The 15645-nt window shown below is 44.1% G+C and overlaps 1 protein-coding gene across 1 annotated transcript in view; it reads right to left on the bottom strand.

The window, feature by feature from the left end:
• CAND1 (cullin-associated and neddylation dissociated) overlaps positions 1 to 13722 on the bottom strand; it is a 105284-nt gene extending 91562 nt beyond the window's left edge. The window contains exons 1-3 of the mRNA XM_086496345.1: positions 13574 to 13722; positions 13077 to 13191; positions 12836 to 13005 (exon numbers count right to left, since the gene is read on the bottom strand). Coding sequence (XP_086352471.1) covers positions 12836 to 13005; positions 13077 to 13112 — 206 coding nt within the window. The 5' untranslated portion in view covers positions 13113 to 13191; positions 13574 to 13722. The remainder of the gene's footprint in view (positions 1 to 12835; positions 13006 to 13076; positions 13192 to 13573) is intronic.
• Between the last annotated feature and the right edge of the window lie 1923 nt (positions 13723 to 15645).

Below are 15645 nucleotides of genomic sequence, written 5' to 3'. Positions count from 1 at the left end.
CAAGTGGTTGCCTCAAATGCTCCTCAATGAATGTGGGTTGGTGTTGCTCAAAGCCACTCCGCAGCTGCTCCCAACATGGAAGCAAGCTCGAGCAAAGTAGTCCTCCGATCTCTTGCTCTGGCCAACTCTGTGCATCTCTATGAAAATCCAGCAAGTGGAAGGGCTCTATGGGCCGCTCGTCTATGGGACCCAGCCCCGAATCCGGTGTAGCAACAGCTCCTTCAAGGGCTTCTCCCTTGGCTCTTACGACAAGCTTCCAAGGAGGGCTCTACACCGTGATGGGTCGATGATCCCCAACCCTCCCTAAGAGCAAGGTAAAGTGATGACCTGCCAGGAGACCTTTGCCTAAGCCAACTATGTGTCCTATCCTATGTCACAAAGTGATGACGTGGCTACGGACAGCAAAAACCCTAATTTCTGCTAGAAACCCTAAAATTCCTGCAAACCCTAATTTTTGCCAAAAACCCTAATTTCCAGAAATCGCGGAGGAGAAAAAAGCAAAAAAAAGCAGAAAAAAAAAGGAAATTTTGAGCGACGCAAATCTCAGCTTTTTGCGGAGAAAGAGAGAAAAAGAGAACTTGCTTTTTACTGGCTCTCATTGAGAGAGAGAGAGAGAGAGAGAGAGAGAGAGAGAGAGAGAGAGAGAGAGAGTCTGCTTTTGCTTTCAAGCTTTTGGGGCTCTGCTTTTGGGCATCCCTTGTAACCTTTAAATAAGTGGTGAGGGTCTCACTTCTCAGATCATCTGGACGCAGAGTCTGAGAGGGAAACCCTAACCGCTCTCTTGTACTTTGATTATTGATTAATACAAAAAGAAATACCGAAAGGGGCGCCAGTCTTTGGGGCCAATATCTCTAGGCATGGAACTCCGCCGGACCAGTGCAAATCTATTGTGATCTGTGAATTGTTTGAAGTGGTTATTTGGTGCTGTCGCGATTGATTCTTGACTTGGAGTGTCCAAGTCTGTTACAGTGGTATCAGAGCACAGCCGATTTCTCTTCTACGGGAAATCCGATCCCCAAAAAAAATTTCCGCGGCACCTATGGCTTCACGCAAGGATCAGTCGACTCCCTCTGCATTTGGAGATGCGGGTTGGGATCACAACGAAGATTCAGGTAGAGAGTATGGCCCACCCACCTCAGCCTACTCAGGCAGAGAGACAAGAGATGGAGCGTCGTCAATTAATCGGCGATGCAACGAAGATGATGCTCAATTTTACGAAGGATCCCAAATTTGCAAAATATATGAGCGAGACTGCTTTTCAAGAAGTGCATGAGCAGTGGCAGAAAACCACTACACCACCCCCGAAATCTGCTTTCAAGAAACCTTCTGATCCCAAACAATATTCAGAGAAGGAACTAGATGAGGTGGTTGATGCACGGATTGCTCAGCTTTTTGGCGCACAAAAGAAAGCCAAAAAGCATGGCAAAAAGCAAAAGAAAAGCACTGACTTTCCAGGTTATTTGGGTCGTCAGTCGACATTTGACAAAGCAAAGAAATAGAAGAAGCGTGTTCGATTTGAAGGAGTACCCAGTTCTTCTTCTTCTTCTTCTTCTGACAGTTCTTCTAGCTCCTTGGATTCGAGCGAAGAAGACGGAAAAGGTAAAAAGCAAAGCAAGAAGCAACGCTTCGGAAAGGGCAAGAGAAAGGCAAAGAAGTCTAAATCTCGCCCAGAGACTAACAGTTCTACTAAGGACTTGTCTACACACAACTCAGATCCTGATGGAAACTTTTATGCGAACAAGAATTGTTATAAAGCCAACCAGTATGACTTTCTGGAAGATAAAAGCAAGAAAGTCCGAGAGTTTAGGTGGACAGTCAATTAAATTTGACACTTTCTCAGGATACTCAGATGCTTCGAAGGCTTTGTCTTTTATACAGCAGTTTGACATCGCTTTCACGGGAGGACGCTACTCAGAGCACTCCAAGATTCGGAGAGCTGCCTCTTGCTTTAAAGGGAATGCTCGCACTTGGTGGTCCACTCTTCTCTTAAACAAGACTGCGCCAATTAAATGGCTGAAATTTAAGTAGTTCTTTTATTTCTTCTTGGTTGACACAAGAATATGAACGAGATGTACGAGCTGCTTGAAACCATCTTTGGATGACCAAGAAAGACACAATCAATGCTTATTGTGAAAGATTATGGAGCTCTTTTCTACCCGCCTCTTCATTCAAGAAGATCTCCTTCAGAGAACACATTGAGCGGTTTACCTTGGGTCTACCTACAGAGATCCGAGATCACTGCTGGGAACAGAAGTCAGCTTCTATTCAGGAGTTGATGAGTCATGCGAAGCGGGGCTTTGCCATTCACTCTGGCAGTCTAACCTACCCCACAGATGAGGCCATGACACAACGAGCCGAACAGACTTCTGGGAATGAAAGTAGAAAGAAAAAGAGCAAACCAGAGAAAAAAGGATGCACGACCCAAGCTTACTTCTGAGGAGAGAGCTCGCTTCATCAGAGAGGGGAAGTGCTTTGGATGCGGGGAACATGGACATATCTCCGCGAAGTGCCCTAAACAGGCACCGAACGAACTGAATGATAAGAACGACAACAGGCCTGAGAGTTCGAGAGCAGCTGAGGAACGTGGCAGAAAAGGCAGATAAAAAGCAGAACTGGTACCACATGGCGTGGGACCTGAACCGAATTAAATGAATGAAAGTACAAACTTTGCCGCTTTTGGGACAAAGTGAAGGATCAGGAAGCTCTTTTCAAGGAGCCAAGGCCAACTTCTTTTCACTTGGAATTGGCGGCTCGATTTGGAATTACGCCTGACAGACTGATGCCACAGGCGGAGGTAGTTCGACTGGCACCCGGATGGGATGTTGCCATTACACCGAGCATTGGCAAACTTCGTTTGCAATGACAGGGGTGTTCAGGGCATGCGAGTGACGTTCTACTCGGAATCCCCTGGTACCACCAGAACAACGCCGTGGTTGACTACCAGGCCGAGAAAGTGACTTTGATGAATGAAGGGCTCAGAGATTGTACTTGATGAACTTCAGTTTCTTTACTCATTCTTTTGGGAGAGAACTGAACAATGGAAAAAGGTTGAATATGTTTTGACCTGAACAAAAGAACGCAAAGATTTTTTCTCCACACTCATGCCGACTACTTTTTAGAGGGCTTGAGGATCAGACCATTGACCTGATACCTGGAAGCACGTCACCGAATCGGCCACCTTACCGTGTGAGCCGAGTACAGATTGAAAAGATTATGAACCAAGTGAAAGACCTCTTGGAAAAGGGTCTTGTCCAGCCTAGTACTTAACTGTACTGCTCTCCACTGTTGTTGGATTTGAAGAAAGATGAATCTTGGAGAATGTGCATCAATCATAGAGCTCTCAACAAAATCACCATCAAGAACAGATTTCCGATTCCTAGGATCGATGATATACTCGACAGGTTACAGGGATCCTCGTGCTTTACCAGGATTGACATGAAGAGTGGATATCATCAAATCTGAATTGCGCCGGAAGACGTCTACAAGACAGCTTTTCGGACGACTTTTGGGTTATTTGAGTTTTTGGCGATGCCTTTTGGTTTAACCAATGCTCCTGCGACATTTAACCGGATGATGGACAGGATTTTTCGAGAGCACAGGCTATTTGTTGGCACTTTCTTTGATGATATCATTGTTTTCTCCAAGAATGAGGCAGAACACAGAGATCATCTGCTTCAGAGATACACTTTTTGGGACACTTTGTCTCAACAGGAGTGCAAGTGGATTCGGCCAAGATACAGACTATACGTGATTGGCCTGATTTGAAGAATGTCCATGAAGTTGGAAGCTTCTTGGACTGTGTTCGTACTACAGGCGGTTCATACGAAAGTTTGCAGAGGTTGCTTCCCCTTTGCATATCTTGATACAAAAAGGAGTCTCTTTCTCGTGGGGATCCACAGAGGTGACTGCCTTTCAGAAATTGAAAGAAAAATTGACTACGAGACCAGTTTTGACTTTGCCGCACTTGCAGAAGTCATTTGAAGTATATTGTGATGCTTGTGGTCGTAGTCTGGGTGCGGTCTTGATGCAAGAAGGCCATGTCATTGCTTACGAGAGCCGATTGTTCTCTAGGCCGGAGATGACAGCACAGATATATGAGAAAGAGCTTTTGGCAGTGATCCATGCTCTTACTCAGTGGCGACATTACCTACTCGAAGCGGATTTTACGGTCTTTACAGACCATCAGAGTTTGTGCTACTTCTTGTCACAAAAGCTTTCGGAAAAGCAGATGCGGTGGACGAACATCTTGTCACAGTTTCACTTCCAGATTGTCCATATGCAGGGACAGAAGAATGTGGTGGCAGATGCTTTGTCTCGGAAGCCGTTGGTTCTGGCTATTTCCGCGATACATCATAGGAGCTTCGAGGATATGGTCGATCAGTATGCCACAGATACAGATTTTGCAGATATTTTCACACGGATACGGGATGGGGAGACGGTAGCTGGATACTCCCTTCGGGAAGGCTACTTGATGAAAAGACTATGTTGTGCGTTACACAACCGTTGAGGGAAAAGGTTATGACTGAATGCCACTATCCACCTTTTACGAGTCACCGCGGCATTGCTACCACCATGAAGGGGGTAGAGAGATACTTCTTTGGGCCGAGACTCAAAAAGGATGTGGAAGAGTTTGTGCGCAGTTGCTTAGTATGCTAGAAGGTCAATTTTGACAAGCATAAGGCACAGGGATTGTTAAAGCCTTTACCCATACCCACCCGCCCCTGGGAAAGTATTGAAATGGATTTCATTTTTGATCTCCCGAGAACACAGAATGATCACGATGATTTTCCGATTACATGGCACGTCTGAGACGATTGTCTCCGACAGAGACCCCAAATTTATGAGTTTATTTTGGAAGGCAATTTGGGAGAACATTGGCACGCGGTTGCAGTTCTCGTCATTGTTCCACTTGCAGACTGACGGCAATCTGCGATTGCCAATTCAATGATTTTAGATTTATTGAAGTCTTGTATCTTGGATCAGAAGACTCAATGGGAAAAGAACTTACCTTTGGTGGAATTTGCCTACAATAACACGATACACTCTTCGACGAGGAAGACGCCATGTGAGATAGTTGAAAGTGTTGTGAAGGTTCCATCCTTCCTGAGCACGAAAGATTAGATATTTGAAGCGGATGAATATTCGCGAGATTTGGATACGGCTTTTGCCAAGGTTCGCGAGACTTTGCAGTAGTCTCAAGAACGACAGAAAAAGGTAGCGGATCGCCATCATCGCGATTTGAAATTGGAGGAGGATGATTGGGTGCTCTTACGTTTTGAGAAGTCACGGCTACGAAAGAAAAAAAGGGAAAGGAGAGGCTTTTTTTTTCCAAAGCTTAGTATGTGATACTACAGACCTTTCCAGATCACTGACAAGATAAATGATGTCTCCTTCCGATTGAAACTGCCAGATACTTGGAGGATTCACAATGCATTGCATGTGAGTCTCTTGAAACCTGTTAAGGGTGATGTGCCTGATGATGGGGAGCCGGATGAGCAACCTGAAGTGAAAGAAAACAAGGAGATCCTTGTTCCGGAACAGACTTTGGCACATAACGATACAAAGAAAGATAAAGTCCAAAGGCGGTTCTTGGTTAACTTCAAGAACTTTCCAGCATTTGATGCGAAGTGGATGGAGGAGGAGGACCTAGCAGATACTCCTCAGATTCTGAAACTTTACCTCGATGTTTTGGTTTAGCATAGTCTACTCCAAACGGAACCCAGAATTCAGCTTGGCCGGAGATCTGGTGCAGTGGAATGCACAAGAGGGGAGTCACTCCGCTTCTTTGTCAATAGATGCCTCGATTTTGATACTAAAGTCACTGATGTCTCTATGAGCTTCAGGGATACTGATAGCTAACAATATTCTGCTGGATGACTTTATGGAATGGAATGAGAGAGAGAATGTGCTTTTGCTTTCAAGCTTTTGGGGCTCTGCTTTTGGGGCTCTGCTTTTGGGCATCCCTTGTAACCTTTAAATAAGTGGTGAGGGTCTTAACTTCTCAGAGCATCTGGACGCAGAGTCTGAGAGTGAAACCCTAACCGCTCTCTTGTACTTTGATGATTGATTAATACAAAAAGAAATACCGAAAGGGGCGCCAGTCTTTGGGGCCAATATCTCTAGGCACGGAACTCCGCCAGGCCAGTGCAAATCTATTGTGAGCTGTGAATTGTTTGAAGTGGTTATTTGGTGCTGTCGCGATTGATTCTTGACTTGGAGTGTCCAAGTCTGTTACATCCTGACCACAAGAAGTTCCTAATCAGCCTCTCCAACTGACGAAGTTCCTAATTAGCCTCTCCAGCTCGCTGATGCAAGAGCTCGAGAAAATCCAACGAGCCGTGATGTACCACATAGTAGCCAACAAGACATGGTTCGCCAACACAACCTTGCCAGCAAGAGAGTCGTGTCGAGCTCCAATGGAGCAATTTCCTCCTAATAGAGAGGAGGGGAGCAATCTGTTGCTCTCGAGATAGATCCAAACCAACCTGATAGCCCAAGTAGCGTACTTGGTGTCCCTGGAGGAATCCACCTAAAGCCCTCTCGAGGAGACCAATTAGGCATGGGAGCACTACCAACCCAGAAAGCCACTGACTTCCGTCAGTTGATCAGTGCTTCCGACGCACAACATAACACCGCAAGCGCCTGCTCACACCTGTGCAAGTTGGCCTCCTAGCCCTCCAAAAACATGTCTGAGTCATCAACAAACTCAGTGTCCAATAGCTCGTCTCCCACAATAGAAGCTACAGACCACGCAAACCAACCTTCTATAAGGTCATGAACCTGCTCATTGCCTCAACATAGAAGAGAAACATGAAAAGGGCAAGAAGCCTTGTCAAACCAATCATGTGAGCATAAAGCGTTCTCCTCTGCCCCCTGCCAACAACACCTGACTGTGCACACTTGTAAAGAGTTGGCACTCCCCTAATCCATGCATCTGAAAACCTTATCCGGCGCATAGTGCCCTCAAGGAAACACCAATCAACTTTGTGACTTGTCATATGCTTTCAAAATCGAGAAGTACCACTAGATCCTCTCCTCGAAGACATGCAAGGGCAATCGCCTCGCAAAAGGTAAAAATATTGTCAAGGATACTGCACTCCTTGACAAAGCCCGTTTGAGTCTCATTTATGATGTTCTCAATTGGCGGCTCAATTCTCAAACTCACAGCCTTTGCTAAGATTTTGTAGGCTGAGTTGAGAATGGTGACGGGTAGCCACTGCCAAATCTCGTCCAAGGAGCCTCCCTCCTTGGGGATAAGATAGATCAATCCCTCACTCATATTGTCTGTGTTAAGAGTTCAGATTCCTGTTCAGTGGTGGCTCCATGTCATGTGCACATCTAACCCTCTGTGTACGTGGACAAGCTGTTCCTACTTCTAGGTTTTAGGAAGCCTAGGAAGTGTGTGTACTAACAACCTTGTGAGCATGTGCACATGCCGTGCATGTCCAAGCACTTACGAGTAGCTGCATACCCTCCAATTGCACAACCCATAGCATTAGCATTTTCTACCGCATGGTTCCAATTTCCGACCTCGCGTGTGAAACAACTCTTATAGTCATTAATTTTATAAGAATCAGCCTGGCATTTTCAGATTTAGCAAAGATCAGCCAGTGTTGTGCAATTCCAGCCCAGATCAGCCAGCGTTTTGCATTCTCAGCCTTGCACGACTCGGCGGTTGTTTTGCAGATCAGCCCCACAATACCGCCACAGTAGCAGATTCCCAACAAGACACCTAGCTTTCAGCATTGACCTTGTTGTCGTCGTCCTCGACACCATCATCGTCATCGACATAGTCATCGCCATAGCCATCGTTGTCGTCATCATCGACATCATCGTCATCAAGTACCACAGCATCTAGAAGCATTGTACCAAACTTTGTGCAATCTAAAGCAAATACCTCTCTAGCAATAGAGAGGGGTGCCCTTGGAGGGGGTTTTGGGACCAGGGCCGAAAATTGCCACCCTTCCTTTGTTGCTAGCCCTGCACCTGTTGCAAATTTATAATAGCCCTTCCTAAGGAAGGACATGTTGTTCAAGTGGCCTTGCCCCAAGGAAGGGCTTATTTTTGCAAGCCCTTCCTAGGGAAACCTCTCAAAGTGCCTTGCAAAGGTTAATCATGCCAATGCTTGGAATTGGGACTTTTGAGTTGGACCTAGAGGATGTTCTATAGACTTTGAGAGTCACTAATAAGTGTGGAGTCTAATTATGAAGGTTGTTCAAGCGTGCAGTGTAGTGCCGTGCACCTTAGAAGTTAAAAGTTAAGGTATGCTTTTCATTATATGGAATTTTTAGCGCGTTGACATATTGTAGAGGAAGCGAAGCACCATGATTGAAGTTTGAAGATTGAACTCAAAAATTCAATCGCTCACAAGTTTTCTAACATAAGCAACGGGCTACTCGAGTAACAAATCTTGAATCTCGAGTCTCTCGCCGACCAAATGTTGGCTGAGAGCTTTCTTTACAGGTTACAATTGTTCAAAAGCACATGTTTTTGGTTAGTTAAAATGCACTCATAAAAAAACTTGTTTTTGGTAAAGCTTTGATCAGAAGGGCACGGAAGATTTTGCCCTTCATTTTGAAGGTCGAAACGCCAGAGAGACCTTCCCATGGGATGGGCACTCTTGAAAATTTCCCTTCCCTAGGATGGGTAAGGGTGCCCTCCAATTTTTAGGCCTGTTTGGGACTCTATCTGGAGTCGTTTCCTCTCTCTCTCTCTCTCTCTCTCTCTCTCTCTCTCTCTCTCTCTCTAGCACTTTGTTGCACACTCACTCAGTTTGCATTCCACTCGTGTTTAGATCATTGCACATTCTCTCATTAAGTCAAGGAAGGCTCTCCCTTCCCATGAGTAAAAGGAACCTTGAGCATCCACCGATCACTCATCCTAAGCCATACACCATCATTCACTTATGCTGCATGTTACACTCCACTATCTCCCAGAAGCAGATTAGGGAGTGAGACGGCTATTTTGTGGCTGTGCTCGGCCGTATCTCAGATAGACATGCCTTTTCTCGGTGATGCACTCCATTGTGTTGCCCACCCGATAGGCTGGTATGAGGCGGGACCCTTTTCTAGGGTTACCCTAGATTAGAGTCTCGAGTGTTATGCAGTTCTCCTACTAAATATATGTCCCACGTTGGTTTTAGTGTATTTATTAGCATTAAGTGGCCATTTTATGGATCGTGGGGTTTTTATGCTTGGTAGGGTAATTTTCCTATTGCCCTATATATGCATGCAAGCCCCCCCTTGTAGTTTTAGCATGGTGTATAAGTGCAGAGCTTCCAACATTTGGGCACACTCTTTCTCTAGCGTTTTTTTGTGATACCATCGATCTCTCTCCAACGTTTTTGCCAATGATACCTCTCTAGCGCTTGACTTCCCCTCTACGGTGAGCCCCTACATGCACACGTGCACTTGCAGATTGCTATGAGGAGGTTTGCTCGCAGTTGCAGACGAGATCATCACCCGATTCACCCTTTTCCACTCCACCTTTGACATAGTATCAGAGCCACGGCTTGCTCTCAAATCGGATTGGTGATCTAAGAGAGTTTTTGGTGCTTAATTTCCGCGACAGAGAGATTAATGTGCTGTTTTTTCTACGTTTTTCACCATTTGGGGCTGATTTTGGCTATAGAGATCGCGGATTTGAAGATTTCCCTTCTTCAACGTCGACCTAGCCTTGTCACATGCCCAAGTTCTCTTACACGATGGAGAGGAATGATGATTCTAACATGAATTTGGTCCATGATCAAGAAGTGCAACCTGAGGTTGCTACCGACGGTGGTGGTGAACCACCCGTCAACGAGGAGTGTGGGGAGATTGGTCCCAGTTCTACTCCCGCGTAGGTGATCAACCAATCAAGATACCTACCCTCCCTACCTTTCCCTCGGATCGGTAATTGAAAGGTGAGAGCTATGCCATTTGGAAAGTGACCATGATGGCAGTCTTTGACGCTTACGAGCTTGGAGGCTTTGTTACGAGCAACTTTCAAAAGCCAAAGGATCCTGCGCGAACGAAGTTATGGAAGCGTAGCAATGCTCAAATCCGGTCTTTCATAATCCTCAACAGTACACCATCAGCCATCAGTCACATCCAATTGATGAAGGACGGGAAGTTGATTTGGGATCGGCTTTCTTCACTATATGATCGAGTTTCTCCAATGCAGCAAATAGCCTTACAGGTGCAGTTGAGGACCCTAGACGCGAAGAACTCATCCATGAGGGATCAAGGCTCGAGATCACTCGAGATCACTCCCGATGGGGATGGGACCACTTGCGGAGGCTGTTCTAGCGGCACCTGGCAGGGATGTAGCCATTACACCTGTCATCATTGGCAAACTTCGGTTGCATTGTCAGGGGTATTTGGGGCATGAGGACTTTTACATAATGCCTTTGGAAGGTTGTGATGTTCTCTTGGGAATTCCCGGGTACCACAAGAACAACGCCGTGGTCGATTATCGAGCGAGGAAGCGACATTGACTACATAGAAGGGCAGACCCATTGTACTTGACATTAAACTGAAGGGCAAGTCTGTCCCTATTGTATCGGCTTCGGCCATTTCTAAATTAATGAAATCCAGTCTGTTTGTTTACTCGATCTTTATGAAAGAATTAAGTGATGAGGATAGGACAAATATGTCTAAACTTGATAAAGAAGGCCAAGATTTTCTCCACTCTCACGCCGATTGCTTCTCAGAGGGCCTACCAGGCGAGTTTTCACCTGCTCGTCCTGAAGATCATACCATTGATCTGATACCCAGAAGCACACCACCAAACCGGCCACCTTACCGTGTGAGCCGAGCACAGAATGAAGAGATTATGAACCAAGTGAAAGACCTCTTGGAAAAGGGTCTTGTCCAGCCTAGTACTTCACCATATTGCTCTCCAGCATTGTTGGTTTTGAAGAAAGACGGATCTTGGAGAATGTGCATCGATTATAGAGCTCTCAACAAAATCACCATCAAGAACAGATTTCCGATTCCTAGGATCGATGATATACTCGACAGATTACAAGGATCCTCGTGCTTTAGCAGGATTGAATTGAAGAGTGAATATCATCAGATCAGAATCGCGTCGGGAGACGTCTACAAGACAGCTTTTCGGACGACTTTTGGGTTATTGGAGTTTTTGGTGATGCCTTTTGGCTTAACCAATGCTCCTGCGACATTTAACCGGATAATGGACAGGATTTTTCGAGAGTACAGGCTATTTGTTGGCACTTTCTTTGACGATATCATTGTTTTTGCCAAGAATGAGGCAGAACATAGAGATATCTGCTTCAGGTCTTTCAGGCATTATGAGATCACAAGTTAGTGATTAATGCAAAGAAAAGTGAATTTTTTCTACCAAAGATACACTTTTTGGGACACATTGTCTCAGCAACGGGAGTGCAAATGGATCCGGCCAAGATAGAGACCATCCGTGATTGGCCCAATTTGAAGAATGTCCATGAAGTTAGAAGCTTCTTGGGACTGTGTTCGTACTACAGGCCGTTCATTCGAAAGTTTGCAAAGGTTGCTTCCCCTTAGCATATCTTGACACAGAAAGGAGTCCCTTTCTCATGGGGACCCACAGAGGTGACTGCCTTTCAGACATTGAAAGAGAAATTGACTACGGGACCAGTTTTGACTTTGTCGGACTTGCAGAAGTCATTTGAAGTATATTGTGATGCTTGTGGTCGTAGTCTGGGTGCGGTCTTAATGCAAGAAGGCCATGTCATTGCTTACAAGAGCCGATTGTTCTCAAGGTCGGAAATGACAACACAGATTTATGAGAAAGAGCTTTTGGCGGTTATCCATGCTCTTACTCAGTGGCGGCACTACCTACTCGGAGCGGATTTTATTGTCTTTACAGACCATCAGAGTTTGCGCTACTTCTTGTCACAGAAGCAGCTATCGGAAAAGCAGATGCGGTGGGCGAACATCTTGTCACAGTTTCACTTCCAGATTGTCCATGTGCAGCGACAGAAGAATGTGGTGGCAGATGCTTTGTCTCAAAAGCCGTTAATTCTGGCTATTTCCGCGATACATCACAGGAGCTTCGAGGATATGGTCGACCAGTATGCCACAGATACAGATTTTGCAGACGTTTTCACTCTGACATCTTCTCTCTCTCCTTTCATTCTGTTTCAATTCCATTGTTTTCGAGTTGTTTAAAGTGATACAGTGTTCCAAAGTGTTGTACATTGTATTTGTCTCTGTGTTTCCATCCGATCCCTCACCAAAAGTGATTACAGTGGTATCAAAGATTCACTTGCACCTTTGCCCTCTACAAACCAAAGCACAGTCCTCACATTCAACAATCCTTCCACCCAAAAACTTCTAGCGGAGACCCATGCTCAATATGTTGTACGTTATCTCACCAAGCAACAAAACCAAAACCCCATGGAGTCCGCAGTGGCAGCTCAAGATCGTCGGCAATCAGACACCTTCTCTCTCTTCTATCACTTTGTTCCGATCGCACATCTTCTCTCTCTCTTATCACTCTGTTCCAATTTGATTGTTTTCGAGTTATTAAAGTGAAAAAGTGCTCAACATGTTGCAAATTGTAGTCGGCTCTGTGTTTCCCTCCAGTTCCTCGCCATAAGTGATTATATTTGCCTTTCACAATGTTGTGCACTGCCAATAAATGAGCCAATCACTTTTCTCCTCTTAAGTTTTTGCCTCTAGAAGAGGGAGAGTTTCTTTCTACACACAAGCATGCTCGCTTAAAAAAACACACCTCCTAAGTTCAACATAAACCTCTAAGAGCTAAATTGGTACCTATAGCATGCGTTCATTGTCATACACAGTACACCAACAATTTGCATTTCCTCTAAAAACATCATAAAACCAAAACTTACCACTTTACAGCAATCCCAGAGATATCTCCACTTGCATCATCCAATTGTGACAAAACTATGTGTGAAACTTTTCGCTCCAAATCAGAATCTGCTCTAAATGTATCCTTTTGCAACTCATTCAGAAGATCAGAAGTAGCCATGTATCGAAAGTCCTTGTCCTTGGAAGCAATCTGCAAAGATGCCAGGTTAGATATCAATGCATCACAAATTTCACAAGAAAGTAAAGAACGGGAAGACTTACCTTCTCGAGGATAATGCCAATCGCTAAGTTCGACATTTTGCAACTGTCTCAAAATTTTGATATAAATACTTTGCAGAACTTTGAGGCGTCAAACCTTTACCATCCAGCAGCAGGTCTGATTGAATCAGGCAAAGAAAATTTAATTGATGAAATGTACAATGGTGAGTGCGCACTCCAGAAGGCCTGCATGTGCACACTTGTGTGCATGCGTGTGTGTGTGTGTGTGTGTGTGTGTGTGTGTGTGTGTGAGAGAGAGAGAGAGAGAGAGAGAGAGAGAGAGAGAGAGAGAGAGAGAGAGATTCCACATGAGAGACCAAAAACACAAAATGTGCATTCAGAGAGCTCTTTGCATTACTGAAGTATATGAAATTTGCAAAGGCCTCTTTTCCACTGGCTTAACTTCCTTCTTGCGTCCAGGGGGGGGAGAGAGAGAGAGAGAGAGAGAGAGAGAGTCTTCGTGTGAGAGAGAGAGCTCAATCAACACAGTAGGAATTCACCTGGAAGCGTAGAGGTTTTGATGATCGCGAGAAGGAAGGTCTCTTGTTGTCGTCTCTCTCGTCTGTCGTGAGCACAATTAGCTCCTGCTTTTTATATATGAAGCACCCTAATATTGGAACCTTTAAAATGCAAGTTCAAGTATTCTAGGTAGCGGAGAAATGAATAGAAAACGCACACGTCTTGCAAAAATGGGAATTGGGGCTTCTTGTTCTCATGAGGAGAGGACGTAATTGGAAAATGATTTTATGACATCAATTGAATTCCAAGTATGCCTTCCCTAACCTGTAGTAGTTACTATCTTCAAATTATATTCTTGCTATATGTATATAAGACAAATTTTCAATTCAAACACGCTTTGGATAAATCAAATGTTTGGGTTTATTGTGGCTGCATAGTATTTGTTGGTCCTTCAAAGCTTTTCTGCCAAATCGATTCAACCATTTTCCTATTGTCAAGTGAAAATTTTCTCCTTAAATGACCTCTAGCTGTTAAATTTCGTTCCAATGGCTTAAACTGGGCTTAGCTAACTCGCTTCGAGTTAATCGGTCCTTTGCTTTGCTCAATTTGTTTGGACCGTTGGTTTACTATACAAACATGAGCCGAACATTCTAATACATAATGGACATAAGTTTGGTTGCTGCAAGCTTTAGGCTTGCATTGCCATGCATAAGCTTGAGGTTTGTTGGCCTCTCATTATTCTCATCTTGTGAATTTATTCAGTGTTTGCACTTTTGCATGTTAAATTGAGACTATTTGTTTGTTTTCTCATGCCAATGTTGGTTTAATGAAACATTTAGATTCAAGTATCATGGACTCATAAAGGTATAGCAATCAAAGCCAAAACCATTTGTAGGATTATAGTCAAATGCTTGCATTTTGGCAACCATGTTATTAACAAAAAACACACACATGGACACACAAAACTGCATGTACATCATACTACCACATACGCAAGTAGATTGTATATGTGGCTACACCGAGAAAAACCTCTAGTCTAAAGAGTTCCCTAGTAAGGATGAATAATGTGAATGTGTGCAAGCTTTTTAATTTGAGTTGTAGATAGGCACAAAAAACTTGGAGAAGAAGATGGAGAAGCTCAAGGACACACAACACAAGAAGTCATATTACTCAGTGTGCAAGTGTAAAAAATCAGTGTTGCCCTAGGGCTATGGGTGTGTATACAAGCTAGAGGGAAAAAAAATTAGTAGAGAGGGAAAAAAAGAATCCCTAATCGGTCCTAAGTTTGTTTGCACAAGTCACCACCATATTTTGGTAACAAACCCTCCTCCTAGTGATGCATTGAACGTTTGGCACTCATATATACAGAAATGCTAGACCCTATACAATGTGATCATTCCACAGAGGGGAGTAAGCCCAAAGAGTTGCCAAAGTCTTTCAACTTTCTCACAAGGCAAAGCCTTTGTGAAAAGATCTGCAAGGTAAATCTTATGTCTCCTATAGAAAAAATATGTTCGTGACATAATGATAATGCACCATTTGAGTGTATTCGTGCAAGTATAAAACATTGGGCTCCTCACAATTGTTGCTACACTTAGACTATGAGTAAAGATAGTGATGATCGATTGCAATTTAGCACTTAAATTATTCAGAAGTTTTTTGAGACAAACGCACTCACCCGTAGCTATGAAAGTTACAATGTACTTGACTTCACAACTACAAGTGGCCATAGTATGTTTCTTTTTGCTCAACCACAATATGCATGAGTTACCAAGCATGAAGCAAAAATTACTTGTGGACATTCCAACCATTATACGCTGTTGTGCATAGATGCTACTATTGGGGTGCGTTTGCGAATCTCCAAAATACAACACCTCTGCGAACTTGCAAACTGGTGCCTCTATGAACGTCTTGTTTTATTCTCACGACGGCGTCTGCTGTGGGCTCTTGCTTCGACTTAGTTTGTAGATGAGTGCTGTTTATTACTTGTTTTCGTTCGATAATTCAGATAGATGCTTTTTTGTGTTGTAGATAGCGCAAATGTTATTGTAGCGTTGCTTTTTTTTTAAATAAATATTTTTTATTTATTTTTATTATGCCACGTGGTGGCCTG

The sequence above is a fragment of the Adiantum capillus-veneris genome, chromosome 23 (assembly GCF_014529385.1).
Source record: "Adiantum capillus-veneris isolate H3 chromosome 23, ASM1452938v2, whole genome shotgun sequence".
NCBI classification, from domain to species: domain Eukaryota; kingdom Viridiplantae; phylum Streptophyta; class Polypodiopsida; order Polypodiales; family Pteridaceae; genus Adiantum; species Adiantum capillus-veneris.
The sequence above is the reverse complement of the archived record's forward strand: the minus strand, read 5'-3'. Positions and strand labels throughout refer to the sequence as shown.